General features: G+C 51.9%; 1 protein-coding gene and 1 pseudogene across 2 annotated transcripts in view; both read left to right on the top strand.

Annotated features, from left to right (window-relative positions):
* Nucleotides 1-18,451, top strand: part of Rab20 (RAB20, member RAS oncogene family) — a 29,515-nt gene extending 11,064 nt beyond the window's left edge. Inside the window, exons 1-2 of one of the 2 annotated variants that reach the window (XM_046454850.2) lie at nucleotides 16,330-17,021; nucleotides 17,403-18,451. In XM_046454850.2, coding sequence (XP_046310806.1) covers nucleotides 16,796-17,021; nucleotides 17,403-17,935 — 759 coding nt within the window. In that variant the 5' untranslated portion in view covers nucleotides 16,330-16,795 and the 3' untranslated portion in view covers nucleotides 17,936-18,451. Of the gene's footprint in view, nucleotides 1-16,329; nucleotides 17,022-17,402 lie in introns of those variants that run through there. The other variant, XM_046454851.2, reaches the window with a different exon arrangement.
* On the top strand, nucleotides 282-2,644 carry LOC124099661 (large ribosomal subunit protein eL27-like; annotated as a pseudogene).
* Nucleotides 18,452-25,023: the final 6,572 nt, after the last annotated feature.

Genomic DNA, 25,023 nt, shown 5'->3' on the forward strand with positions numbered 1-25,023 from the left:
CAACCTACTTTATATATAACCAGAGATATGAAGAATTGTGGTATATATGTGTAATAAGGATTGTAATGGAAAAAAAACAAGTACATGTATAAAGTCATGAATTGGCGTGAACATACTTTATACAAAGATATGAAAAATTGTGCTCTATATGTGTAATAAGAATTGTAATGCATTCTGCTGCCGTGTATTTAAAAAAGTAAGATTAATTTGAAAAAAGAAGAAGAAAACAAAAACGAGAGCTTGACGTAGGCCAAGCTGCTTGCTGTCGAAAAGATCAGGTTCATGAAACCCAGGAAGGTGGTGTTGGTCCTGGCCGGACGCTTCTCTGGACGCAAAGCTGTCATTGTGAAGAACATTGATGATGGCACATGAGACTATCCCTGCAGCCATGCTCTGGTGGCTGGAATCGACCGCTATCCCCACAAAGTGACAGCTGCCCTGGGCAAGAAGAAAATTGCCAAAAGGTCAAAGGTGAAGTCTTTTGTGAAGGTTTATAACTGCAGTCACCACCTTCCCACAGGTGCTCTGTGGGTATCCCCTGGACAAAACTGTCATCAACAGGATGTCTTTAGAGAGCCTGCTCTTAGACGTAAGGCCAGTAGGGAGACCCAGGTGAAGTTTGACAAGGGGTACAAGATGGGCAAGAACAAATGGTTCTTCCAGTGCTTCAGTTTCAGATTATTTTTTTTTTTGTTGTTGTTCCCTATCATTAAAAACGAAATTTTAAAAGAAAAAAAAGTGAGAGCTTGCAAGTAAACAATCTACCTTTTACACTTTAAGGAACTAGAAAAAGCAGAACAAGTTTAGCATGAAGTTAGCAGACAAAATTGACAGACCTTTAGTTGGACCAAGAAAAAAAAGAAGACTCAAGTAAGTGTTAAGAGGAGACTTTATAGCTGATACACACCAAAGTACTGAGAATCGTAAACTCCTATAATTGAACACTAACAGATTGGCTAACCTAAAGAAATGTATAATTCCTAGAAACACACCGTCCCAAGACTAAATCATGAAGACAGAAAATCTGAACTGACTGACTGATGAAAGAGATTGAATCAATAATTAAAAACTTCCCAATAGAGAAGAGCCCAGGCCCCGATGGCTTTGCTGGTAAATTCTAACAAATGTACAAAGAAGAATTAACATTAATCTTTCAAATGTTTCCAAGCATTGAAGAGGAGGGAAACTTCCAAACTCATTTTAGGAGGCCCACATTATCCTGATGCCCAAACCAGACAAATAAAGCACAACATTACAGACTGATATTCCTGATGAACATTGATGCAAAAATTCTCAATAAAATACAGCAAAATGCCCAGCATAATAAGAACATCACTTGCCACAATCAAGTGGGTCGGACCTCTGAGGTGCAGGGATGGCTCAGCATATGTACATCAGTAAGGAGATGCATCACTTCAACAGGGTGAGGGGACTGAGACCAGATGTCATCTCAGCAGGTGCAGAAAAAGCGTTTGAGAAAATTCAACATTGTTTCATGATAAGAACATTTAACATCATTGTGGCACGTGCCTGAAGTCTCAGCCACCCGGAAGGCTGAGGTTGGAGAATTGCTTCAGCCCCAAAGTTCAAGGCCAACCGGGACAAAGTAGTGAGACACCCTCTCAAATAGAACAAAAACAAACAAAAAAACCTCTCCACCAACTAGATATAGGAGGAACAAGTACACCACATGGTACAACAGGCCAACACACAGCACCCAACACATGTGGGGTGAAGAGCTGACAGCTCCTCCTCAGATCAGCAACAAGATGGGTGCCCACTTGCACTGTTTCTATTCAGCATGATCCTAGAAGTCCTAGCCAGAGCAATTGGAGAAGAAAAAACAAAGGTATCCAGATTTGAAAGGAAGAAGTAAATTGCCTTCTTTTACAAATGACTTGAGTTTATATACATAGAACAACTCTAAATGCTCCAACAAAGCACCATTTAGACCTAATAACAAGTATAGCAAAGTTCCAGTATACAAAATCGTCAAACAAGAATCACTTGCACTTTACTACATGAATACAAGCTATCTGAAAAAGAAATGGAGGGCAAAATCCCATGTATAAGTAGTACCAGAACCAAATTCCGAGGGATAAATTTAACCAAACATGAAACATTGGTGGAAGAAATTGAAAAAGACATAAGTAAGTGGAAAGATGTCCCGTGTCCGTGGGTTAGAAGACTAAATGTTGCTAAAATCCCTGTACTTCTGAAGTGACCTACAGATTCAATGACCAACACAAACTCCTGAAATTCATGTTGAAACTAAAAGACACAGAATTGTAAGGGAAATTAAAAAGGGAGACACAGAAACAAGATGCAGAGGCAGGAGAGAAAGATGCAGAATGGCAGCGAGGCCAAGCTGCCAACCTTTATTATATAGATAGGTTACTCTAGGTCATTGGCATCATTAGTACACACTGTTCGTTGTGTTACTAGCAGGTTACAGACTTAGCAACATTATGCAGCTTGTTCCTGTTACATACTAAGTTGCAATATGCAATGTTAGGAGCGTTGTGTAGCTCTCAAGAAAGTGGATTGTATAAAGTTATCGTTATGTGGGCAGATTTAGGTTCAGTGTAACACTGTGGTTTTCTTTTCTTTTTTTTTTAAAGAGAGAGTGAGAGAGAGAATTTTTTTAATGTTTATTTTTTAGTTTTCGGCTGACACAACATCTTTGTATGTGGTGCTGAGGATCGAACCCGGGCCGCACGCATGCCAGGTGAGTGCGCTACCGCTTGAGCCACATCCCCAGCCCATACACTGTGGTTTTCTAACAAGAGAGTCCCTATGTTCCCAGGAGCTGTGTGCCTGAGATGAAGGTTGAAGCTGATAAGACTGTGACACAGAGCTTCCTCGTGAAGGACACCCTACAGCAGCCAGGCATCTTGCCTCTTTGCACAGAAGTTTCCCATCCGCCAGGCATTCTGCGTCTTTGCACAGAAACTTCCTAGCCACCAAGCATGCCACAGTCATGAAGTTTATCAGAGATCCCTATCCCAAACACAAACCCCCTACACAGAATGGACAAAGCAATCTAGACCAAGAAGAGTAAAGCGAGAGGCTTCATACTGCTCGATTTTAGAATAACACGGAGCTCTAAGAACCAGAACAGCATGGTACCTGCGTGAAGTCAGGCACACTGATGGAATCCAGAAACAAATCCATGCATTCATGGCCAGTGGGGATTTGATCAAGGTGTCAAGAGCACACAGTAGGGAAAGGACAGCTCTTCATCCAGTGGTGTTGGGAAAGCTGGAAGCCCACGTGCAGAGGCAAGATGGCCCTTTGCAGACCATACACATAGACTCAAAGTGAACCAGAAACATAAGCCCTGAGCCTAAACTACTAAAACTTAAGGGCAAAGCTTCTTGATTTTTTTTTTTTTTTTTGGATGTGATTCTAAAAGAAAAAGTAGACCAATGAGATTACATCAAACCAAAAGCCTGTGTGACAAAGGAAACACTCCACAGAGCAAGGAGGCAGTTCAGGGAAGGGGAGAGAGATCTGCAATCCACGTGTCCGTCAAGGGGCTGATACCCAGACCCACAGGAACATGTGGAGTAGCCTGTCCTTTCCCTAGCGTCTGTCCTTGGCACTCTGCTAGGTTCCACTGGCTGCCAGTGCAGGGAGCCTGGGGACACCGTGGTCCAGCTGCTGGGAGGCAGTCACTGCGGCCTTCCGTGGCCCCAAGGGAAGTGGTTCTACAGATGCAGAGGATGGCAGCTTCCAGGGCACAGGGCAGGGAACTGGGGACTCAGACCAGGGTGTGCCAGGTTTCAGTTACGCAGGGTAAAACATTCTGGAGATCAGTGTACAACGGGGTGACTATAGCCAACAGTCTGGTATTGTGTATTTGAAATTCACTTAGCAGATAGATCTTAAATGTTCACAAACACACCGTAACGGAGATTTTTTAAAATTAGCTTGGTAGTAGTAATCATTTCACAGTGTGGGCATGTAGAGCAAAATATGTTGTATATCTCAAATATATGCAATTTTTATCTTTCAAATTTACCTTAAGAAAATGGGGGAGATTAGTATTCTGACAAAAATCCCTAACACTCTACTGTTTGGCCACTCCCTACCCAATCCATAATCATACCGCTGTCGTCATAGCTCCCCAGGAGCTCTGCCCCGTTCTTGAGCAGATGGGCCAGCCCCTTGGATCTCTGCTTCTAGGTCTGTGAATGTACACACTAATAGTGGGGAGGGTGAAATGCAACACAACAGGTGTGTGCACACCTGCCTGGCACTTGAGTGGCCTGTCAGTGAGCTCTGGGCCCTTCTGAGGGGACACTGGCTGGCAGGTGAGAAACTGAGGCAGACCTGGGCTCTGCCCAGGGAATGACACCAGCACTGAGATTCTAATGGTGTGGCACTTTCTAACCTGGCTGTGTGTCCTTGAGGAAGCTTGAATGCCACCAGGTTTGTGGACCTGGAACTCCAGGCTGAGATCTTGGGTTCTCAAAAGTGAGGATGGTGACCCTCACATATCCCTATGTTTGGCTAAGTAGCCCTGTCAGGATCTGCATTAGTGTTGTGTCTGAGCTGATCGGTTTCTGGATCATTTGAGGATACTTTGTTCTCATTTATTAAAGCTTGTTGACCTGCTGTTTACTTAACCAGGCACATTTCTGTAGCAATTGCAAAAGCACATTCCAAACTTAGCCAATTTAAAACCCGATTAACTCTGCTTACTGACCACCAAGCTTCAGGGCCCCGCAGTTGAGGGTGCAGCCTCTAACCCCTGGCAAATGCCACCCGCTGGCTTTCTGTGGCTAGGACACCTGGGGCTGCTCTGTACATGTTACCTGTGGAGAGGGCCAGAGACAGGCAGCAGATTGGGGACCTGCCAGAGAGTCACCTGTTAGTTTCATCAGTTAGACCTGTTAATACTGCCCTTCCTCGTGAGTCACTGAGCAGTGCCCCAGACTGCTTGCATCTTTGACGTTACTGCTCTAAGTGAGGTCTGTGGGTGGCAGCAGCAGGAACCCAATCAGAACTGGCATTTTAACCAGATCTCTGGGCAGTGCACACTGCAGGTGGACAGAGGGCTGTGCCAGGCTACCACAGCCCTGTGCAAATAAGCCAGTTGTTTAGAGCAGACGGGTACAGGGGTCACACCATTCAAGTTTCTTGGTGTTCTTCATGGGTGCTAGTTGCATATGTTAAGGAGTTTTTGAATTGTGATTTCATTCATTTTATGTATATATATACATACACATACACACACACACACATATAAAAATAACAAAGTTTACTGTTGTAGCCATTTTTTTAGATGTAAAATATTTTATTTGTAAATGGTGATTTTCTAAATCTGAGTCCACAAATTCCAAAACCCCCAACACTCTGTATACTTAAAAAAATTCAATTTTTGCCAACATCAGATACTATTATACATAACAGAAAACAACAAAAACCCGGTAGGACAAATACTGGTAGGATGTCAGAATTTTGTATAATAGAAGAAAAATATTCGAGAAACAAATTTCATACAGCTATTTATCAAGAGAAAAATATATACAATTGATTTATTCTGTAAGATAAAAATACATCATGCCATATACATGACAGGTGAGGCCCGCAGCACTGTCACGCACAGCTCAGCCCACGCGACTGTGCGCGTACGTCATCCTCCATTGTAGCCATTCTTAAGTGTACAGTTCAGTGGCCTTAATGTGTTCAGTGATGAACGTGTAAAGAACCTTTTCATCTTCCAAACTCAAATCCGTCCCCATTAAACATTAATCCCTCCCCTGTGCCCTTTGTACCTGCTGTTCTACTCTCTATCCCAATGAATTGGACAATTTTAGGAAATTGTTTTAAAATTTTACTTTTACAATCCAGCATACACAATGTTGTTATATTAAATATGATAAACCAAGTTCTTATAGAAGACTCAATCATGAGGGATTGAGGAGTGTCCAGGTGGTCCCAGGATCCTCGGCAGGCATTTCGGATCTTACAATGTTTGTCAGTGGATATGTACTTGTAAGGGTAAGGGGTGCTTTATTAGATATTGTAAGGGGTGCTTTATTAGTCTGGTGAGCAAGATGAGCATCCTAAATACCTGCAAAATCCCGTTTCCTTGGAATTGTTAAGAAAAGGTTGGAAGTGCTTCCCTGGGGGCAGAATTAACAGGAAACGTTTGTTCCCTGTCACGTATTTCTCAGAGCACTTTATACGGTGGAGAGGGAAGAAGGCCCTGAGATTCTGTATGGCAGAGGCGTTGCAACAACTGGGACACTCGATGAAGTGTTCCAGATAAGAGGCTGTTCTGATGACGGTGTTTCAAGAAAACCCTTTTTAAATTTAAAGCATTTTTAATGGGGTATTTGCAGTTCAGTCGTGGCTTTGGAACAAGTTAAGACTTGCTTTAAAACAGAAATGATTTAGTTTCTTGCTTCAATAAAAAGAGACTTTAGCCAATGACTAAGTATTTACTTGATAAGCTCATTCTAAAATTAATTACCACAGAACAGACAGTGTCTGCTGGAGGTAAAGCTGACTGGCTCATTAATATGCTGGTATGTGAGAGTTTTTGTTTTTAAAGCTAAGTATGTTATGTAAGTGTAGTTTTGGATTTGCTTCTCTTTTCTTAATATTAGGCTGTTAAAGGACTTCTCTCTGAGTTTTTGTCTTGTTGTGGGATTATTTTTAGTAAATTTATGCCTAAAAAGTCTGCAGTAATTTGAAAATTAAGCTCATTTTTATTATGTAACCATTTTTCTCAGAAGCCCCATCATTGAATCACAGGTCTGGGATTAATGTGCAATTGATCATTTGAGTGATAGCATGTGTCAGCTGGATGTGACACTTCAGATTGTCAGGTAGAAGTGACAGCAGTGACACATGCTGATTTGAGTGAAAATACACTGGCAGGAGTATTTCGGTGTAAAAATGAGTTTGTTTCTCTGGAACACTCTGCCTCTCTTCTGTAGAGGGCCTTTTTCGTTAGTTGGCAATATTTTGGAGTTTAGATTCTTTTATTTCAAAAAGGAAAACTCTCCTTGTACAGACTGGACTTGGATGACTGTGGTTACATTTTGCTGACTGATCAGGTAGCCCAGCCCTTTGTGCTGATTCTCCTTTCGTTAGCAGAGGGAACCCTTGGGCTTCCTCCAGGAGAGAGCAGCTCTCCCCTTTGTCAACAAGAACGGCCCCGGCTCCTGCCCTTTAGTGGCCACAGACTGTTGAGAACAAAATTGAAGGAACAGTAAGTGTGGATGATTAGGAGATTCCTGGGTCTGAATTATTAGCCTATTTAAAAATGTTCCACTCATCACTCCCTTGCTTGATTTGTCTTGAAGTTTTAGTTCTTTCTCCTGGCCGAGAATCGTCACCGTCTTGGGGGTGAGTTTCTCCTTTTGCGCTTCTTGCTGCTCAGCTGCCCAAACCTGGCTTTTGGTCCTTTCTGGGTGCGGGGTTCATCAAGTTTTTCTTACATGGTGACACGGCTGTCATGGGGCTGCTTGCTAGCCAGGGACGGTGGAAAGGGCCTGGGGATCTTCACCCGTGGGCTGGGTCGTTCCTGCCTGGGGTTGATGAGGCTGTACCTGCACCCACAGGGACAGTCTCTGAGAACAGTGGGCAGGTCGGCACGCTGCTGCTCTCCCCCTGGAGGAAGCTGGACTGGGAGCTGCTGCAGGAGAAGCTGCAGGCTCCTTGGTGCGGCTCGGCCCCAGCTCTGCTCAGCCCAGTGCTGTTTCTTTAGATTGAAGTCCTGGCTTTCTTCTTCTAGCCCCCTTTTCCCTGGCTCATCACAGAGTGGGACCTGAGGTGACAGTGTGAGTGGTGGCCAAGAGCAGGGACCCTGGTCTCTGAGGGCTGACCGCCTTTCCCCTTTGCTATCCATGTGACTGTGGTTCCTATCACTGTGCACCGTGTGACCGTGGCGGTGTATGCCTGTGTCAGCTTCTCTCCAGGGGGGGTCGCTCCTGATGCCCCACAGGAACGTGGAGCCAGCTGGGTGTAGAGGAGAGGTGTTCACTGTGACTAATACTCCCTGCACTCACTGTAAGAACTGGAATACCATAATCCAGAATAGGAACCTGGCATGTCCTTGTGCTTGCTGAGGGTGTGGCTCTTTACGTCTGAGTGTCCTTGGGCCACCTGAGCTCTTTGTCCACCGTGGGCTGCCGACTCCTCAAGTCTGTGGCAGCTCCCCCCTCAGTGCAGCTGCTTCCCTCCCGTCTGCTGGGTTAGTGCTGGTCTTTCTCGAATGCCCTTTTCTCTGGTTACCACCTCTTCCTTCTGGATTTCTCAAGGAGGACAGAGCTGGGCTTGGGTGATTGCTCCTCACTGTGTAAATCAGATTAGAGAGCGAAGGTCACTCCTGACTGGGGTTGAGTTACCAACTGTGAATTGAGGCAGTGTTGGCCATCCCTGCCCTGGGGAGACTTCCTGGTCTCCACTTGCACTCAGGAAGCGGGCGGCTCGGCCAGCTTTGGCTTGGGAGAGGGCACGTGAGTTTGGTTACGCAAGTTCAGGGTCATCTGAGCCGTCCTTATCTACTTCTGCTTTGCTGTGGTTTGCTGAAGTTCATGACCGTCTGGCTGTGCCTCCTGCTTTCTGAGGGAAGCAGAACTCCCTGGCCCGACGGAGCCCTGCATATCACTGGTTGGGGGAAGGGAAGTCTTGATTTCTGTTCAGTTTCTGGTCCCCACTGGGGAGGTGGGGGCCGAGGGTCTGCGGCTTGAGCCGTGCCATGGGGCTGGCATTGCCTGGGTGACAAAGATGAGCAGCAGGGGCCGCTCACCAAGGCCCAGCCTCTTGCAGTCTGGAGTCTGGACGTCTGAGGCCCAGGTGCTGGCAGACCCCACTCCTCCGGAGGCTCCGTTCCGCTCCTCTCTCCCCTCTGCCGTGGGTGCTCACAGTCCTGGCGGGTGGGTCGTCACTTTGATCTGCCTCTGTTTTAGGCGGCTTCTCCTGCACTCACCCCATCCTCTCCTGTATGTCCGTCCCTGTTATCTGCACTTCTCATAGGGACACCATCACATTCCGTTAAGGACCCCATTTCCAACTAAGTAAGGCCACATTCACAGGTGTGGGGATTAGGACTTGAATGGATCTTTTCTGGGGGTACAGTCCACCCCGTAACAGCGGGCACATAATAAACATCTCATTTTTGAACACGAGGTGGTGCTTCCCGGCACGCTGGCCCACCTTCAAGGGGAGAAGTGGAAGCCAGTCTGTGTGGGACGACTGAGCAGCCACTGTGTCCTGGGTGCTGGTCCCTGCCTGGGGTGAAGGGCGAGGCGCAGTGATGCTGGGAGGCCCTCACTAAGGCCGGACTCTATCTGGCCATCCACAAAAGAGCCAGCTGCCTCAGGTGGTTTGTGGCAGGACCTGGGCTGTGAGGTGCTAGGGCAGGCAGAAGGTGGGAAGTAGAGCCCAGAGGTGGGCCTCGGCCTGTAGGTGAGACCAGGGAGCAGATGGGGGCTTCCTAGGAGTGGTGAGGATCAGTGAGCCGGGGCACATGGAGCTGTGGCCCACCAGGTACAGGTCATCTGCTGCCATAGCTTCATGGCTCCATCACGCCCGTCACAAACGGTTCTTGAGCGTCCACATGTCTTGAGGACTGTGCTTGATGCCCAGGGTGGACATGCTGCCTGTGGCTCTTGCCTCAGAGAACTTGCTCACATGGACACTGCCTACGTGCAGCCACTGACCACGTGTGACTGGAACACTGGGGACGTGACCATATCCCGTGGGGACGTGGTCCTCACATGAGATGTACACCTGACTTAGAAATGTTAGTACCAAAAAGGCCAACTTGGTAGTTTTATTTATTAATTCTGTAGTGCTGGGATGGAACCCAGAGCCTTGCTCATGCTAGGCAAGTGCTCTGCCACCACACCCCATTCCCAGCCCTGTCTCCGGAGTATGTGGACCAGATAGTAAAGTACTGGAATCAATGTCACCTATTAGATTTTAAAATGTGGCTGTCAGAGAACATTAAATTAAAGGTGGGGCCTATTTTATATATTTTGGATGTGCTGATCAGCCAGTGATGAACAAGAGGAACAAGAGGAACCATTTCATGCACATTGTCACATCGTCACATGTCAAAAAGCTGGAGTGTTTTTTTTAAGTACTGGGGATTGAACCCAAGGTGCTGTACCACTGAGCTACACCCCCAGCCCAGTCCTTTTTATTTTATTTTATTTTTGAGACAGGGGCTCACTAGGTTTCCCAGGCTGACCTGGAACTTGAGATCCTCCTGCCTCAGCCTTCGAGTCACTGGGATGGCAGGCGTGTGCCACCGTGCCTGGCAGATTAGACGTGTCTGTAAGAGTGAAGGGACCAGGAGGGACAGCGCTGGTGCACTTTGTGCAGCCTCAGCCTGCCACTTCCCATGGGCGAGCGGGCCACTGAGCAGCCCCGTGCAGGAAGAGCGAGCCAGAGTGGGTGCTGCCAGGGACCTGGGAGCGGGCTGGGTCCTGGAGGGGGCCTGGGGAGAGCCCAGCATTTTGGCGAGGTCATGGCCACATGGAGGGGTGGCTGCAGAGGGTGGTTCTAGGGCACGGAAGACTGGGCTGGAGGGCAGTGGTGGGGCACAGACCAGGCCAGAGGTGCTGCCCTTGGCCTCCAGGCAGGTCACGGTGGTGAGGAAGGCGAACACGTAGAAGTTTGAGGAAGAGTTGGTTCCCAGTCCTGGGACTGATCGGCCACGAGGATGTGGGTCACCCCCTTGGCTCTCGTCCTGGTCTGGGGTGGGACTCAGGGTTGGATGCTGAGGGTGAGCACAGATTCACCTGGAAAGGACTGTTGGGGTGAGGAGGAGGCCAAGGGGCCTGGGGGCCTCTGAGCCAGTTCTGAGTGCAGACGGTGGGGAGAGGCTGGTTTCCATGGCTGATGGCCGGATGGATGGTGCTGGCTGGATGTGCTGTGGGAGCCGACAGGTGAGTCACACTGAGGCAGGGCTGGGGTGGCAGGAGAATCACCTGCCTGGCGGTGGTTCTCACCTGATCCTGTGCCTTATGCCTGGGGAGTTATGGGCTGTTGTCCAGCACTGTCCCCAGGGGTTCAGATTACCTGCCTGCCTGCCAGTGCGCATCTGTTTCAGAGGCCCTGGGTGTGCTGATGTCCACCACCTGGGTGGCGACTGCTGACTTTGGAGGCCAGTGCTCATGTTGCAGAAGGCCTAGAAGGTGTCAGATTCCTGCAGATGCTGTGAGGAATTCCTCAGCGCAGAGGCCAAAGTCTGAGCCAGGTGTCAGCTGAAGGCTCTAGGGCAGGAGGGGTGTCCCAGGCCATTCCCACAGCCTCCAGGGGCTCCTTGGCTTGTGGCCACTCCAGTCTCTGCTCCAGGGTATGTCTTTTCTCAGGACACGTATCATTGGATTTAGCACCCACAGGGAGGTTCAGAAAGTGCTCCTCTGGATTCTAACTTTAATTGCCTCTATAAGGACAGCTTTTCCAAATTGGATTCCATTCCCAGGTTCTGTGGGCACATCTTTTGCGATCATTAGGCAGCCTGTGCAGAAAGGTTGAAGGCTATGAGAATTTCCTCTTATGGGAAAAAAATAATTAAGAATAGAAAAGAATAAGAGGAGGTCACTTCAAAACCAGGAAGAACTCGAAATTTAAACTCCTCGCTGCCTTCTCCGCCTCCCATGAGAGACACCCCCGCGCTCCCCAAGAGCCACACCTTTCCTGGCACTGGAAGCCTGTCCCGGTGGCCTCGAGCCTGGAAGGAACATCCGGTCTGCAGTTCACCTTGCCCTGAAGCCCACAGCTGGCCAGGGAGCTTGCAGCAGGGGATTTCCGTCATGGGGCCTGCGTTTGGAAAGAACCGGCCTGGACGGGGGCTGAAAGGCACCCTCGATGGAGAAGTAGCCAGTTGGGGTCAAAGCGATACTTTCAGTTTTCTAAAAAGCCCTTTCTCTTGCTGTTCCTCCTCCCCTTGGACACATGACCAGGGTGGTACACTGGACTATCCATGTCCTTGTCCTAGGGGTGGACCCATGGGCCCTAGGCTGTCCTTGATACCATGCCTGTCTCTGTGCCTCTCTGTGGAGGGAGCGGGGCCTCAGAGGGCTGCCTCGATGGTGGAGCAGGGGGCCTGTCCTAAGAAATGAACAGGTCACTCCAGGAGTGTTGGTCAGGCCGGCTCCACCAGACAGACCAGTGGGGTGTGTGATCATGGGCAGGACTTTGTTCTGTCTGGGCCGAGTTCTTCTCCTGGAGCTTCACCTTGCACCCAGGGCCTGCAGTGGGTTGGGTGTGGCCACCGTGTTCTGGAGGTCCGAGCTTCCCTCGGAGTCCCAGTGTGTTAGTCCCCTCTACAAAATGCCATCACAGCAGCATCCAGACACCACCGGACCAAACCACTGGCCCCGTGGCCTGACCCAGAGTTGCCGTGACCTGTCATGGGTGTCAGAGGTGGCCGGTTGGCCGTTCATCTAGAGTGCTCAGTCCCCCAGAAAGGCCCTCACCCCACTGGCCTCTCACTCTCTTCCCCCTGGGGGCAGTGGCTGTGTCCCACAAGGGCCCAGGAAGCCCAACTGTTTTCATGAGCCTGAGGGAAGGTGTCACCCCTTTCTTCCTGTGACACTAAGAGCCTTAACCATCTCTTCTTGGCCAGCGTTCCTGGGGGTGTTGCTCCCTTGGACCGTTCCTGTCAGGCGGTTGGAGCACAGCCGCGGAGGGATGGGGTACCCTCACCCGTGGACGTGTGGACGGGGGTCCGTCCGGGCTGTGAACTTCCGTCGCAGCTCATCAGACCCTGAGATGGAACCACGGGGACCTTCCTGGCAGCATTTGTGGGTGGAAACTGAGAACGTCGGGGACAGGTTTTGTTTAAAAATATCCCCGCAGGACAGCAAGCCCTCTTGCTCTTTGCCGTGGCCCTGGCTCTGGCGTTTGTATTTTGTCCCCTCTCTGGGTGTGTGCATCTGTGTGTCACCTTCTTCTCATTGCCCGTGATGGCTTTGCGAGTGTCCTGCCAGTGGGCCAAGGGATTGAGACTGGGAGAAGCGGTTCTGGGTTCTTTTCCTCCTGCGTTTGCGACTACGTGTCAGCTGAACCACAGCAGTGCATGTCCCGGTCCCCTTTCACTAGTTGTCTGTTTATCTGGGGTGCTGGGATGTGACCCAGGCCTCACGGTGTTCGGCAGGTCCTCTGCCGTGTGAGCCCCCCAGCCCTGTAGCTGCCTTTCACTTCTGCTTTCAGAAGGGAAGCTGGAGACTCCTGTTCTGGGGTCACGGCCAGCCGGGGAGCCCCTGAGCCCTCTCCATGTGGGGTCTGAGCGTCCGTGTTTTGATGGCTTACCCACCCAATGTCTAGAACGTGTGGCGGGGTGGTGTGATTTCTGGCCTTATCCACATGGCAGTGGTGTTAGACCTTTTAGACAGAAATCGCAGATGCGCTGGTGAGCCTGGCTGGCTTTGGGGAGGCTGGGCAGTAAAGCAGGGAGCCGTCGGGCGGTGTCAGTTCTCCGATGGCGACTGGGTTGCTGAGGCTGTGACTCCCGTTTTCCTCATCTGTGTCTGGACCATTTTTCAACCTCCAGGACCAGGACCAGGACCAGGGAGAAGGTCATCCTCTGAGAATAAGAAAAATGCAGGGCTCCGTTGGCTGCAAACGTGGAGACCATTTGTACTGATGAGGAGACCACAGGCGGGGTCTGTCTGGGTCTGGGAGGAATCTAAGTCAGTTTATTTAACAAACTCTCAAATCGGGCTTAGCGCATGCCAGGCACGGTCCTAAGCAGTCTGCCCATGTGACTTGATTCGATTTCTCTGCCAATTTTCACAGGTGCTCTGGGGAAACGGAGGCTCCTAATGGCTTTGTGTCTTGTCCAGGCTCACACTGTGGGGACTGACTCTAGACTTCTCTGGAATCTGTCTCTTTAGTACACCCTGCCCGCGCCACCCCCAGGGTGGATCTTTGCCTGCATTTTGGAACTTCTAGGTAGATGGCCACTCACCATTAATGCCCATGTTCCTGGCAGAATGACCATCAGGGGACAGGGGACAGGGACAGGCTTTTCTCCTGCCAGAATGTGCCACTTCAAGACCCCGTTGCCTCGCTCCTGTTGCGAGGGAGGTTGGACCCAACCCAACTCCCCGGGTTGTCTGGAGCAGTGTCCTGTCTGGGCTCCGTTCCTCCTGCCTGCTCTGTCCTGTGCCTGGGTTTCTCCCTGGGTGAAGTCAGGGAAGGGGAAGGCCCACTTCACGGTGCTGGGGAAACTGTGTAAGTGTAACAAACCTGGAGGACCCACCACTGACCACACGTAGCTCTGTCACTAACCAGGAATCTCCTATACCTGGTTTAGGGAAGTGATTGTGGGGACGAGCAGTTCCTTCCCCATCAGAATGACAAAGCTGGTCTTCTGGTTCCCAGTTCCTTCCCGGGCCAGACAGACTTCCATCACACACACTGAATGGAATTCACACAACTGCAGTGTTAGATCTGTGAATCTGAAAAACCGAGCTGGGCTGGGTAGCCCAGTGGACCCCCGTGCTGGCCCCTCTGCAGCTGCTCTGGACTCCCCGGTGAGCTTCCAGTCAGTTCTGCTGCAGATCTGGAGTCTTTCCAGCAGCATGCCTGAGCAGGAACCGGAGCACTGTTACAGATCCCAGTTTTCCTTTCCCCGGGGACGAGCAACAAAACAAGCCTGAGTTGGTGACGTGGGGCTGAACGGACCATTCTGGAAGTGTTTCCTGAACAAGTTGAACACTGACTCGGGTGAACTTGGGGGAGTCATGGGCTGCAGCTTCCATTGGGCCCCGTGGGCAGTGGCTGGGCCACTCTTGCCAGCCTGGCTCCGCTGACCTGTCTCCTCAGCTCTGACCCTCTGCTGTGTTGGCTGAACTTGAACCACCTTGAGACTTTTCTGTTGTGTTCTGGCCCAGGAGATGGGTTAGTTCCCAGGGAAGCTCAAGTGAAAGAAACTACTGGGATTCCGGGAGCTTCAACTTCAGAATGGATATTTAAGAGGGCAAGGGTGAGATGATCTGTTATAAGGGGAGGACTCACAAACTGCCCAGTGCAAGCTTGTCCTTGCAGACAGGAAGTCGGTGTCCGGAGAGGTGGAGGGGCCGTTCGTTGTAGGTGAGCAGCTGGTGCCTGGCTTTCTGGCTCAGCTTGCATTCACAAACCACTGGGGAACTTATTAGGAGGCTTGGCTTCAAATGCACTGCAAATTTGGCAAAGCTGATGTGACAGTTCAGGTCTTGGTGACTTACCAATTTATCTTCATTGCTTTTCATGCTTGAAATAGCAACCAGGGTTCCCACTGACATTCACTTAGCAGTAAGTTCAGCACCAGTAAGTGCTCCTGTAGACCAGCCTGTCCTGTTGTAGACTTGCCCCACATTGCCAGAATAGCTAGCTTAGGACACCTGAGAGCAGCCCGGGAATTCCCTGAGCAATCCTAAAGGCTACAGATTACATCTAAAACACTATTTAAGAATTTCAGGCATGGAAACTATTGTAAATTGTAAATTTACAAGCTTGGCTTGTAAATTCTTTAGCTTGGTAACTGCATTTAGTTTGCTTATACTGGTGAGAGGAGTGGTTAACATATTATGTGGATTGAGTGGCAGCCCCTATATATGCCCCATGCTGGCTGGCATTTGGGATTCCTGTTTTTTCTGTAGTTGCTCCAATGTTTTTTTGAAACAGTTATTTCATTTTTTTAGTGTTTTTTTTTTTAAAGGCGACTGTAAAACGCTATTTTAGGCACACGCATTAACAGAGTTCTCTTTTTGTCCCGAATGAACTATGTAACAGAGACTTGAAAAAAATTCTTCCAGGGTCAGTGGAAGAATGTCCCTGTTCCTTAGTTGCTCTTGTGAAATCTGGTGGTAGGAGCTGATGACATTTTTCACAGTTGGAAACCTCATGATCCTGGGTTGCTGTCTACAGGATCAGGGTATCTGAAATAATTCCTGGCTTGTGGCAACCATGGGGAAGCCTTTCACTTCTTTTTGTTTATTAATTACTAGGGATTGAACCCAGGGGTGCTTTACCATTGAGCCATGTCCCCAGCCTTTTTAATTTTGAGGCAGGGTCTCACTGAGTTCTGAGTGCCTCACTAAGTTGCTGAGGCTGGCCTCAAACTTGGATCCTCCTGCCTCTGCCCTCTGGGTTGCTAGGCTTGAGGACATGTGCCACAGCACCTGGGCTCTCCTTTTCCAAATGTCTGCAGTTGCCAGTTTCTGTAGGGTCTTGGTCATTGTCTTCCATCGTGGGGAACAGACAGGACAGCCTGCTGTTTCTGCCTGGCGGTGTCCAACATAACGTGACTTGAAGCCTGGGAGGAACTGCCCGTCCACAATGATCCTGCGAGGTGAGCTCAGGGAAGGAACTTGCTCTTTGGGTGCTGGATTCCAGAGAGCTCACCGCTTGCCTCCGGTGGCTCTGTGCCACAAACTACACCACTCTGCCCAAGATGGCTCTTCCCAAAGAGGGAGGCAGCCTGGGACCGACGCCACGTTTTGGCTCTAGGACCTGCCTAAGGGTACACACCTCCAGCTCCTGCCAAACCAGCCAGGCTCCTCGTCCAGCTCGCCTCTCCCCAGGTCACTCAGAGAGCGGGGAGTGGAGGGCATGTTCATTTGTGTTTCACTGTTAACCTCATCAATAGTGAGGTCCAGCAGCAGGTCCAGTGGCTGCTGTGACTTTGGAGTGGTGATGACCATGACTTCAGGGAGGTGTCTGCAGCAGCCATCATGAGCCTGGAAGCATGGTCAGTCCCTCCTGTGGGTGAGAAGTGAGCCTCATGACCTCTTCTGCAGTTCACTGCCCGTGTTCATAGAAGGACACGCACATCATGTATGGTGGCTTCCTAAGAGCCTGTCCCCGTGTGCAGCAAATGTGCCAAGGTCCCAGGGACACACCAGTGAGCTGTGGGTGGCACGGCTCTACCTGCCGGAGCCTCCCCTGTGTGTGTTGTGAGTGTGAACCTGTCCCAGGGAGGCCTGTTTGGACTCGGGTTTGCTCCTGCCTTGAAGAGTGTCCTTCAAACTGTTCTCCACAAGGTCATGCTGCAGGCAGAGGTAACAGAATTTTCTTAGCTACAGACTTGCTTGGTGCCACTTTAGAACCTGGCACAGACTGTGATAGCAAGAACTGAGATCATGCAGGTAGCATTGCTTAAACAGCTTCTGTTAGAATTCCAGAGGCCTGGGCTGCTGGGTCAGCTTCAGTGGGAAGCTTGAGCCCTAGTCAGTTACCTGCTTTCCTGGGCTGGCTTCTACCTGGACATGGGGTCCTGGTTGGTCACCTCCTTCTGGTCATTGATGCCTCAGTCCCAGTTCCAGCCACATCTGGAGGCCGGTTCCTTTGGGGGCAGCGTGGGGGAGCTCTGTGCAGTGTGGCAGGGTGTAATGTCCTGAGATGAGCAATAACCCATCTGTCTTCCCCTGTCTTCCCACCAGGGAGAGAGCAGTTCCACGGCTTGGGCTCCATGTACTGCCGGGGGGCAGCCGCTGTCATCCTCATCTACGACGTAAACCACCTGCAGAGCCTGGTGGAGCTGGAGGACAGGTTCCTGGGCCTGACGGACACGGCCAGCAAAGACTGCCTATTTGCCATCGTGGGGAACAAAGTGGACCTCACTGAGGAGGGGGCCACAGAGAGTGGGGAAAAGGAGGGGCATAACCCCAGCAAGGCTGGGGGAGGCTGTGCTTCCCCCAGGGTGCCCAAGCAGGTGCAGCTGGAGGATGCGATGGCCCTTTATAAAAAGATCCTCAAGTACAAGATGCTGGACGAGAAGGACGTGCCAGCTGCTGAGCAGATGTGTTTCGAGACCAGCGCCAAGACGGGGTACAACGTGGACCTCCTGTTTGAAACCCTGTTTGACATGGTGGTGCCAATGATCTTACAGCAGAGGACTGAGGGGCCGCCGCAGACTGTGGATATAACCAGCTGTAAGCCCACCAAACGGACCAGATCCGGGTGCTGTGCCTGACCTGCAGAAGGCCTTCCTGACCCTTGGTCTGTGCATGTGGGAAGCCAGCTGGGGTCAGAAAAGAGCACAAGAAATCAGGGAGTCTCTGTATAGTGCGATGCACAAGGAGTGCTACTAGTCACTGATGAAGATCAGCGTGCACAGGCGCCTCAGTATGCCAGGAGGTGGGGACAGGAACGCGCCACAGAAACTGCAGGGCCAGGACATGGATGCTGCCTTGCCCGCTGCCTCTGCGTCCCAGGTCACACCTGCGGTTGGCTCCCATCCTCAGGTCTGTCCCCTGCCTGAGACCTGTCCTGCACCCTCCGTGGCCACCATGCTGTGCAGCTTTATGCTTGCTGCTGTTCTGGAACTTTCACTGTGATTTCCTTGTGGTCCTCCCCTTTGGTACTTGTACTTTGACACATTGTGATAATGATTCTCCACATTTAATTTATACGAAATCAGGAATGCCTATTTTATATTGGTTGAAACAATGTGCGCTACACATTTTATTAAAGATGATTTTGGGGAAAATCGTGGTGTGGAGACTGGACTGATTGGGATTTTGTGTGAGCCCTAGGGGCTGCTTGCTGGGGAAACTGCTGGTGAGCCTGGCCGGCTTCTGTTTCTTTAAAGCCACATCAAATCCATGCAGGTTCCAGAATATGTAGACTGGCCCATTGCTGAGCTGTGAGTCCAGTCCGTGGCTTGAGAACCCATGATGGCAGTCAAGCTGTTGGTCTGGTCCTGCTCAGGTCTGTTGGGGTCTCGTGTTCCCAATTGCCACAGAACCCCGCTCGCAGTTCTGCTGTGGGTGGTGGTGGATACTCTTGATCTAGAAGCTTCTAGACAGAGGAGTCATAGAGGGCGATTTCTGCTTTCTTAGGAACTTTTTTAGTGTGTATGTGGGGTACCGAGGATTGAACTCAGGGGCCCTAGACCACTGAGCACATCCCCAGCCCTAATTTGTATTTTATTTAGAGACAGGGTCTCACTGAGTTGCTTAGTACCTCGCAGTTGCTGAGTCTGGCTCTGAACTTGTGATCCTCCTGCCTCTGCCTCCCAAGCCTGGGATTCCTGGTGTGCACCATCACGCTCAGGCCTTTCTTAGGAATTCAACTGAGAGTCAGCAGGCTAGACAAGGAGGCAGAGCGGGGTGGAAGCCAGTGGGGATAACAGGGTGCGCGGGCAGTGGTTCTGCTTTCTGTGGGGGGTGTTTGCTAATTTTTTGAAGGCCTGTGGTCTGGTTGCTGGGTTGCTGCAGGCCTGGTTCACCTGCACCTGTGAAGTGAGTGTGCTCGGGTGTGTGGTGAAGCCTGGCATTGAGGCAGTGCCAGGCAGCCCTGCACGTGTGCCGAGACCCCTACCGAGCCTCGCCTATGCAAAGGATCCCCGGGGTCCAGACTTGTTTTACAACAGCGCATTGGAAACTGAATGCGAGACAGTTTGATTGCTTTTCGTTGATTTGTGGGAATTTGCCTTCGTAGGGGCAGAAGTTGTATGTATTTTCCAAGATGTGCACCTGCTGTGATAATCTAGGAAACACGCCACCCAGAGAGACCCCGGGCTCTGTCTTTGAAGCTGTGGAGGAAAGGTGTCCTGTGATGTTGGGTGTGCAGTTGGAGCTTGAAGAGGGTGGTGGGGGTGAATTCCAAACTCCTTTCCTCCTGAATGTCATGATTCGATTTTCCACCTCCGAGCACCAGGCCCTCGTTTTCTTGACTGGCCGCGTGTCTGGTGGCTGGTGCGTGCGGAGAGCACACCAATGCCACGTACTCATGTTGCCCTGTATCTGATGCCCTAGAAGTAGTCACTTTGAGCTCCTTGTATGCCAGTTTTTCTGAGTAGTTGGCCTTGCAGCCTTTAAAATTTTATTTTATTTTTTTTTAGTTATAGAAGGACACAGTACCTCCATCTATTATTTCTAAGTGGTATTGGGGATCGAACCCAGTGCCTCGTGTGCTAGGCAGCCAGTCCTCTGCAGCCTCTTGTGTCACAACCTCTAACTGGTCCTGCATGTGCTGGGCCCCTTGAGGGACGCCCGTCAAGCAGCAGCTTTCCCCTCAGCCCCCGGGGCTGCCCGTGGGGAAGGATAAAACGATGCCGGGGTCCTGGCTTCTTGGCACCCTGTTCTGGGTGGTGTCCCAGCTGGACACACTTCCCACTTGTGGGTCCGTCCAGCCTGTGCTCCAGAGCTGGCTGGAGGGTGCAGTGCAGCCCTGCTCGCGGGAGTGCCTTCTGGTCGCGGGCTCATTGGTGCCTTCCCTGGAGGCTCTGGGTCCAGAACGCCTCCCTCAGGAGGGCTGCCCATGGACCGTTGCTCCTGACTGCGGTTCCGCATGGTTCTGGCATTCTGTCCTCCCTTCTCGGCTCCCTCTGTGTTTACTGGGTCCCATGGGTCCTCTTGGGAGGAGGGTCTGGTGTTGAGAGCCATAGCCGAAGGGGCCCCAGCAAACTTCCAGCTGCCAGCAAACTTCCAGCTGCCGGCTGATGATTGGCTCACAGCGGCCCCAGCAACATCTAGCTGATTGGCTCCTCTGCGGTGATGCTCATTGGGCTGTTTCCCTGCCCTTTCAGACCACGGAGCTGATCATTGGGGGACTTTTTTGGCTCCGCCCACGTGACCCAGCCAATCGGCCTCAAGAGCAGGAGGATGGTGGGAGGTGGAGAGAAGCTGGTGTGGGAGAGAGAGGCTTGTGGAAAGCCGGTGGTGGCAGTTGAGGCTCTGAGGGTTTTTCCTGAGAGGCTGTTTTGTTTGGCGTGTGTGGTTCTAAAAATAGTTTCTTTTGACAAGTGGCTCCTGATTGTGCCCAGCCAGACTGCGGCAGTCTGGAGGCACCTAGTCAAGGATGGGGACTCAAGGCCCATGCTGCGGGAAGGGCTTCTGAGGCCAGAGTGTCTTGGTGGCCAGAGTAAGACACGCGTGGGTCTGTCTGGCTGCAAAGACAGCTCCCTGCTGCACCTTCCTGTCTGTGTCCTTGGGGTGTAGACAAGGTCAGGGCACTGGGGACGGGATCTGGACTTCCCAGGTTGTGCCCTGGTGGTGGCCGCAATGCTCTCGTGGGAGTTGGGTGGCTCTTCAGGCTTCAGACGGGTGGATGCCTGCTGACCCAGGTCGAGTGGAGCAGCCCCTCATGTCATCCCCTTGTTCCATCCCATCACCCAGTTTTTCCCTGCAGGAAAGTCACGGAGGAAAGCCGTCTCTTGGGTGTACAAGTCACCTTGGCACCCAGCTGCCACCAGTGAGCTCCTCTGGGCAGGAGCGAGGTGTGGAAGACCCAGGAATCCCACAGATGAAATCGAATTTTCTAAGGCTAGACTTAGGAATAAGTCAGCACCCACAAGTGGGGTCCCACCCTGGGTGAGGCTGGTCCCTCCCATGCATGAGCAGGTGACCTCCATTGTGACAGGCTGCAACACAGGGCTGGTCAGTGCCATCATGGGACCCACATCTTCCTAATGCCTTGCCCGCTTCTGCCTTGGACTTTGGCCATGGAAGGGAGGCAGGGCGTCCGCGAGTTACCTCTGCATTTGGCAGGACACCCCACAGGTCAGTCTGCCGGTGGAGCGGGGAGTCGGGGCTCCTAGGGGTGAGCTGGGAAGGGTGGGGTTCCCTGTGCCCCCTCCTGTGTGGCTTCCCAGCTGCAGCCCTACCCTCTGAGGAATGCCTGGCAGTGAAAATTGACACGTGCACCACAGAGTGCCTCTTCCTTCCCAGATTCCTGCTTGTGACTCCAGCTGAGGGGACAGTGGCAGAGGTGATGCCAAAGGAAGTGCCTGGTATGTAGTTGGTGCACAATAGATGGTAGCTTTAGGAGGGTCAGCTTGGTTCTTGGAGGGAGTGTGGGGCTTTGGGCCTCGGTGTCTGCTGGCTGAATTGGTTATGGGGCTTTAGGCAGAGTGTTTGACCACCTTTGGGGGAGATGATGCTTAGGAAGTGGGGCACAGAGTGGTGGGGGGAGAGGAAGTGCCCCTGCAGATCGTGAGCTGAGGGTCGGCAGTGGGCGGCCACCCACAGCCCAGGTGAGGTGCTGCTGGCAGCTGCTCTGCAGGAGGAGTGATCAGGAGCCTCTTCTGAAAGAGTTGCGTCAAAGGAAAAGGATTCACGGGAAAGCGGCGTCCTGTGTGCAGTTTTGCTCTTAATGCCGCTGCCAGTGATTCTGAGGAATATGAGAACTGTCGCGAGGCACAGGACAGTCAGCCTTCCTTTTCGGAGGGCTGTGCACATGTGCGGGTGCCTCTGGAAGGGGTGGGAGGAACTGGCTGGGCGGGGCGTCTCCAGGAGCTGCTTCCTTTGGACCTGGCAAGTTCAGCTCTGGTGGCCTCGCTGGGCACCAGGACGGAAGCTCGAGGTGAGACAGGGAAGAGGCCACTCCCGGTGTCTGTCCTGGTGTCCTTCACAGGGAGAGTGTGCTGCTGAGGCTGGCTGCTGCTCTTCAGACGTTTAACTGGACGTGTGTATCTAGCTTGCAGATGGACCAGCTCCGGCCAGCTCCTAAGATCTCCTCCTCTCTTCTCCTCCCCCTCCCCCTCTTCTCTTCCTGCCCCCATTCTCTTCTTCCTCCCTCCACTTCTCCTTCCCCCCTCCCCCTCCCCTCTTTCTCAGATTTTGAACTTTATCTGGTTTTCCTAACATCCTCTCTGGCTCCAGGACACCACCCCTCGGACACTTGGAGGTTGTGTCTCCTTAGGCTCCTCCTGGCTGAGACGGTGGCCTGGACAGTTGTGAGGGTATGGTGGGTTGTGCCGGGTGGCTGGGTTGGAACCTGCATGACTCTCACCTGGCTGCACTCTGGGTCCTGGGGAGAACCATCAGGGCAGAGCAAGGTTCTTGCCTTGGCAGGGTGCACTCTCAACAGGACCCGTCACTGCTGGTGCAGATCTGGGTCAGGGCAGGTGTTGGTGTCTCCTGTCGGTCACCCTGCCCCCATTCCTACTGTCTCCCCTGGAGAGTCCCTCTGCAGTGGGCACTGCTGATGTGGGAGGGAGCGCCCCATCCTTTATTCTATTTTTGGGAGATTTGCCCCTTCCTCATGCATGCTTTATTCAGGTGTCCTCGTGGACTTGTGGACGCCGACTTTATAGGCTGGGTCCTAAGCCTACACTATTTCCTTGCTCCAGTTGTTCCAGCTCTGGCCACTGGGGGCGCTTCCATGTGTCCCCATCATTTGAGCTTTTCGTTGTTTTTTAAGACAGGGTCTCACTCTGTTGCCCAGGCTGGTCTGGGACTCATGGGCCCAGGTGATCCTCCCACCTCAGCCTCCTGAGTAGCTGGGACCACAAGAGCACCCCTCCTGGCTGAGGGGGTTTTATTGTAAACACTTCTTTACTTTTTGGCACCGCAGATGGTCTAGTCCACTCTGTGTTTCCTGCCCTGCTCCTCAGATCAGCTCTCTCTCTCTGAGGAGCACTGGCTCCTTTTATTGGAGAACAGTGTTAGGAGCCAAGACCCGGGCTGGGTGCCCATGGCTGCTGGGGGTTCTTTGAGGCCCACTCAGCTGACAGTATACACACACTCAACTTTTTGCTCTATCTGCCCACGGACCTGTGTTTCTTCCCGTAGCCCTCTGCTGCAGCAGTCAGATGGGAGTTTCACTGACATCTCTGATCTGTTGCCCCAGGGACCGTTCCCTCCGCTTGCTTAGATCTGCGTCCCGGCAGCGAGGAACACGGCTCCTCCCCACAGTGCCCTGGTTCAGCTGTTCCTGCTCAGCATCCACACACCCCTTCATGGAGCAGCTGGGAGGCAGGAGGGACTCTGTGGCACACTCACCGGAAAGGGTGGGCACAGTGGGTCACCAGGCACGCTTAGCTCTCAGGTGGTGGCTGTTCTCAACCCTGAGAAATGAGACCAGCGAGGCCCCTCCTCGAGGGCCCATGAGGGATGGAGCTGGACGTGAGGTTCACAGCCTGGTGGTCTGCTTCTGCAGGGGACAGTGCCACTCATCACACTGGATAGGGATGGGGCCCCTGACACAAGCAGGGGTTGTGAATTGTATCTGGTTTGTTTGGAGGTCTACATTTGAATCTGGTTACGCACTGAGGACTCGGTCTCAGCCTTCCCTTATTTTAGGGCTAAGTAAAGGCCTCCTTTCTATGTTTCACATGGGGCTTTTGACAGGCTTCAAAGCCCGAACGGAGCGAGCAGGAGACTTCAGGATGCCACATCCTCACGATCACCTCCTTGAGGTGGGGGTTGGAGTTCAGAGCAAAGAGCTGCCTCCCAGGGGTCCCAGGGGGCTGCTGGACATCTGCCTCCCAGGGGTCTCAGGGGGCTGCTGGACATCTTAAGCCCTGCGCTCAAGTCCTCGTGCGCACCTTTGTTCTATAGCCGTTGCTGTGGCAACAAGCTCAGTCAGGTGGAGGCTGATGGTACTAGTGCCTGCCTCCCCTCCCAGGAGGCTGGCAGGGGCCTGCTCAGCCCAGATCCTGGACAGCACCCCTGCAAGTGTGAGGGGATGCCCACGCTCAGGCAGCCTGGGCAGCAGGGACAGGAGCTGGTGGATGGACAGCTCAGGGCCCCTCTGCAGCCTTCTCTTGCAGGTCCCCAGTGGAACTGAGCCCTAAACTGCCCACCTCCGTGACACGCCCTTGAGCTGCCCTTTTCTCCTGCCTGCCCAGGGGCCCTCATGACCATCCTGTGCAAGTCCTTCTCAGATGGCTCCTGGAGGCAGGAGAGACAGATGCCCATCTTTCCCAATGACACCAGAAGGCGGAATGCTTATTTCATTATGTGGAATTTTAGAGAGAAGTTGAGATTGGATTTCAAAGGGTTGAATTCTGTGAGTTGATCTCTGCACCAGTCAGGGCTGGAGCTATGTCCTTGGAGACTGGCTTCCCCAGTCCAGCCTCAGATCTGAAGGACACTGGGACAATGGAATGCCCCCAGAGCTGCATGGAGACATGGCCCTTTCCCAGTCAATGGGCAGCGTGTGGGCTGCTTCCTGCCCACCTGACTGAACTGCAAGCAGCTCCCTGAGAAGTGAGTGACAACTGTGCGTCTAGGGTTGAAGGCCACTGAAACACAAGCCAGCGGTGCCAGGCTGGGCGGACCCGAGGGAGTGAACCCCCTGGGGCAGGTTCTGAGGAACGTAAGGCTTAGAAAG

Source organism: Marmota monax, unplaced genomic scaffold (assembly GCF_021218885.2).
Source record: "Marmota monax isolate L192 unplaced genomic scaffold, Marmota_monax_Labrador192_F-V1.1 WCK01_AAM20220418_F8-fsc00026, whole genome shotgun sequence".
Taxonomy (NCBI): Eukaryota; Metazoa; Chordata; class Mammalia; order Rodentia; family Sciuridae; genus Marmota; species Marmota monax.